The sequence below is a fragment of the Oryzias melastigma genome, unplaced genomic scaffold (assembly GCF_002922805.2).
Source record: "Oryzias melastigma strain HK-1 unplaced genomic scaffold, ASM292280v2 sc01187, whole genome shotgun sequence".
NCBI classification, from domain to species: Eukaryota; Metazoa; Chordata; class Actinopteri; order Beloniformes; family Adrianichthyidae; genus Oryzias; species Oryzias melastigma.
Window position 1 is genome coordinate 3,246 of NW_023417771.1, and position 4,333 is coordinate 7,578.

General features: G+C 42.3%; 1 protein-coding gene across 1 annotated transcript; it reads right to left on the reverse strand.

The window, feature by feature from the left end:
• Positions 1–208: 208 nt before the first annotated feature.
• LOC112141066 (homeodomain-interacting protein kinase 1-like) lies at positions 209–3,287 on the reverse strand. The gene has a single exon (XM_024264107.2). It carries the CDS (start codon positions 2,009–2,011, stop codon positions 233–235), a length of 1,779 nt encoding a protein of 592 aa, XP_024119875.1. The 5' UTR covers positions 2,012–3,287; the 3' UTR covers positions 209–232.
• Between the last annotated feature and the right edge of the window lie 1,046 nt (positions 3,288–4,333).

Below are 4,333 nucleotides of genomic sequence, written 5' to 3' on the forward strand. Positions count from 1 at the left end.
CACGCAGACGCGGTTCTGTCAGCCAACCATGTTGACCAACAGACCAACGTGCTGCCCGTTTTTGAAACCCGTTTAGGCGATAGTTGTTTCCACAGAGTGTAGACCTGGCATTTAGTGGCCGAATAGTTGAGGGGTTTTGGAGAGATTTTACAATATGTAGGGGGGGTTGTTTAACATACAAGAACCCATCACTGTCGTTTGTCACAGCTTTTTTTTTTTTTGTACGACAACATCAGGCTGCTTGTGAAGAATTTCCTGAAGCTGGAAGAAGAAATTCTCTAGTTTTCATCTTTTTAGCTGGTGACTTGGTTTGTGGACTCAATTCAGGACCCTGGCTCTGTTCAGCACTATGCTTTCTCTTTCTCGAGCCAGCTGGAGAGTTGCTTTTTCTAGCTACTTGTTGTTGGAGGACGTCCTCTTTGCTCTCTATCCTGGATTTTTTGGCTGCTCTCTCAGGTAGTGAAGACTGTTCAGGACCCTGGCTCTGTTCAACACTATGCTTTCTCTTTCTCGAGCCAGCTTGAGTGTTGCTTTTTGCTGCCTCTTGTTGCTGAATGACGTCCTCCTTGGTCTGGATCCTGGGTTTTTTGGCTGCTCTCTCAACTAGTGAATGTTCAGGACCCTGGCTCTGTTCAACACTACGCTTTCTCTTTCTCGAGTCAGCTGGAGAGTTGCTTTTTGTAGCTACTTGTGGTTGAATGACATCCTCTTTGCTCTCAATCCTGGGTTTTTTGGCTGCTCTCTCAGGTAGTGAACAGTGTTCAGGATCCTGGCTCTGTTCAACACCACGCTTTCTCTTTCGTGAGCCAGCTTGAGTGTTGCTTTTTGCAGCCTCTTGTTGTTGAACGGCGTCCTCCTTGATTTCGATCCTGGATTTTTCCTGGGGAGCAGCTGCTGGTACCTGAGGAACAGTTGTCTTTGTAGGTTGTTCGGGGACCTCTGGGGATGCAGACTCTTGAGAATTGGTTTTCTCAGAGTCAGCAGAGGGCTGTTCCATAGTGAAGAAAGAATGTTTCAACGCTTCCTCTGGAGTGATGCGTTTATTTGGGTCTATTTCCAGCATCCGACTCAGAAGTTTGACGAACTGTTCCACTTCGCTCATCTTTGTCTTATCTTGGTAGAAATTTTCAAGGTCATCATAGCAAAGGCAGCAACGTCTGAATCTCACCTCTTTCCCTGTTTTTTGGAACTGCTGTTCAGTCGTGTCCAGCTCCCAGACATATTTGGATTCATCCTCAGTCAGAGAGAAAAACCTGCTAGTGAACTTCCCCTTGTTTAAAAGATTCTGGTCAGGCATTCCTTGTCTCATCGTCAAAGAAGTGATGATGGTGTACTCCGAGTCCACTGGATGGATGTGAAATCCTGTGTACAGCCAGGCAAGATTGTAGCCAACTGTCCACATGTCCACACGCTCATCTAAGGGCAGACCCAGAATGACTTCAGGGGCCCTATATTGAAGGACCTGCATTAACGTTCCAGTTTCCATGTATTTAGGATTTATAGCCAAGCCAAAGTCGATCAGTTTGACCCTGAAAGGCTCTGAAGCTTGGTTCACCAGCATGATGTTGTCTGGTTTAATGTCACAGTGGGCCATGTTGATTTCTTTCAGGCCTTTCAGGGAAGTTAGCAGCTGCCTAGCAATGGTTCTGATTTCATGGATTAACAGGGGACGGCGTTTACGAGCTTTCATGAAGCCATAAAGGCTTTGGTCCAACAATTCAAAAACGATGCATATGTGGCCTCTGTACTCGAACCAGTCGAGGAACTTGATCAAGCCATATTTATCGGCGTCGAGATTGGTCATTTTATCCAGGGCATGTAATTCAGCTAAGGCTGAGTCTCTATCTGAAGGTTTTATGATTTTAACAGCAACTTCCTGCTTTGTCGTCAAATTCCTGCATTTTGCCACTTTTCCATAAGCTCCTTCTCCAAGGAGCTTTTCCACCAGATATTGAGCACTGTTGCTCTGAAGAAGGGTGTTAACCTCCACTTGAAATATAGCGTTCGACATTCTGATGATAATTTTACGTCAAAGACACAGTGTGAAACTAAAATTCGCTCAGACAAATATCTTCAATGTAAAACGGGCTTGGAACTTGGCTCGGCGAGGGGCTTCAACGAAGTGTCTGCAGTTGGATCGGATGTTGCCTATAAGAACTTTTTCCTCTGATGTCATTTGACGACAATATCAGTTTAACACGTCAAATGACGTCATTGACAGATTTCGGCGCATGCGCAGAAATCCGGGAATTTCCCTGTATTGATACGCATGCGCACAAATCACCGTTCTTTTTTTTTATTCTTTTTTTTTCTATTTCATAATATTATTGAATAAATATTCTAAAACAGCCTTTGAAATATGAAATAGGAACTCAAACTGCTAGAAAGCGGGAGGAGCCTCGAACCCGGTTCTGGAACAGTCTTATTTTTACCGCTAAGAAGATGAAGAGTTCGTTCATTTCAGCGCATACTGAACGGGGAGAATAAGTTAAGACTGGATTTAGATTCAAAAACTCCGAATAAAAGCTCCAAAATGCGTATTTTGCGCAAAGGTGCTTAAAAAGAAATCTTTTATTTTGAAAAAATGGAGAAAAGCGCTTGAACGGGGCTGCAACTGTCACGCACTGCGCGTGAGACTCTCTCGTTTGATTGATTTCTCTCTCTCTCACGCCACACCTCTATTGTCACGATGAAACACAATTAAAGTCATTTGACTTTTTTTAATTGTCTGTTTTGTCTGAAGAAACTTTCGTGAGATCCATAAATGATCCCAGCAGAGACTTTGATGAATCTGTTACAATAGTGGGGATCTTTGTTCACGCGGATGTGCGCGCAACCACCTGCTGTGCCGCACTCGCAAGTGTGCGCATCTGCATGATGCGGCAGCATTGCTTTGGGTTCACGGATGTTGTCATTCTCCGGTCATTAGTGAGGTGCGCGCACTGCGAGAGTCCCTGCCCGCGCGCGAATGCTTGACACACGTGATCCGTACGTGCCCGTGAGATCCCCGCGTGGCAGTTCCACTAAGTGTGATTTTCAAATGTTCTCATTTCTAACGGGCTGCAGGCAAACAGACGCTACCTGCCCATTGAACAGAACTAATGGGCTTTCTGCTCAGTGCGCGCGCGCGGAGGGGGGCTGCGTGTCACCCGTCACCATTATAGAGGTGGATCTGTGACTCTTTGGAGAGAGTTTAATCTTTTGGATCAGTTCATTTCTAAAGACTTCTTTATTCCTGGAGTTCATTCATATCAATAATAATAATCACAAGATTGATTTTATTGATTTTATTTTTATTTAACCAGGTGGAAAAGATCCAGACCCGTTAATGTTCTGAGATCTGGAGCAAATAGTTCNTGGATCAGTTCATTTCTAAAGACTTGTTTATTCCTGGAGTTCATTCAATAATAATAATCACAAGATTGATTTTTATTGATTTTATTTTTATTTAACCAGGTGGAAAACTCGGTAAGATCAAGATCCAGACCCGTTAATGGTCTGAGATCTGGAGCGGAATAGCTCAAATTCAGATGAATAATTGAGTTTGAATTAAAAATCAGTAAAAGCTTCACTTAAAAATGTATTTTAAAATTTGGCCAAACTGCTTAATTATAATCAGAAGATCATTGGAAATGTTTTTACCATAAAAAATATAAAGTTGGAGTGGAACATTAAGAGGTTATTTCTACGTATGTGATTTATTTCTCACAGGTTACAGGAGCAAGACTGGTCCAGATGCTCAGGAGCAAAGCTGGTTCTGGTTCTGCTCCACTCAAATGTAAAGTGGGCCTAAATAAAGACCAGTTTGGTCCTGGAACTTTATCATCACTAATGACAGTTAAAAGGAAAGCCATGTCTCAAATGGGAGACATCCACTGAAATTCTCAAAGCTTAAAAAGAAACAAGAGTCACAGAGTTTGATACTTTTTATTGTTAAATGTGTTGTCTTAATATGAGTTAGTTCAGTTTGTTTTTTCTTGTGTTGTTAAGGTGGATAATGTGTGTGTTGCTCTCATAGAAAGCACAATAGAACTGGACTGAGTGACTCCGTCTTCCTCACATTATAGGAAGTACCTGAAAGCTCCAAACAGCTAAATTCCCATAGACTTATTTAGAGAAATTGTTAAATAGTTTTTACTCGTTTTATTGGTCAGAATAATCATTGTTGCTCTGATAATGTTTTTAACATCTTCTTGAAAAACCTTGTTTCCATGATATTTCCTTATTGTAATTTATTCAAGTTATATACTGGCTGAACAGATCCATTACTGAAAGCATCCACCAACCTCCACCCACCGGCCCACACGTTGAACATTTGAAATGTTACAGATTC

Coding starts and splice junctions, on each gene's coding strand:
- LOC112141066 (XM_024264107.2), bottom strand. CDS start 2,011: ATGTCGAACGCTATATTTCAAGTGGAGGTTAACACCCTTCTTCAGAGC.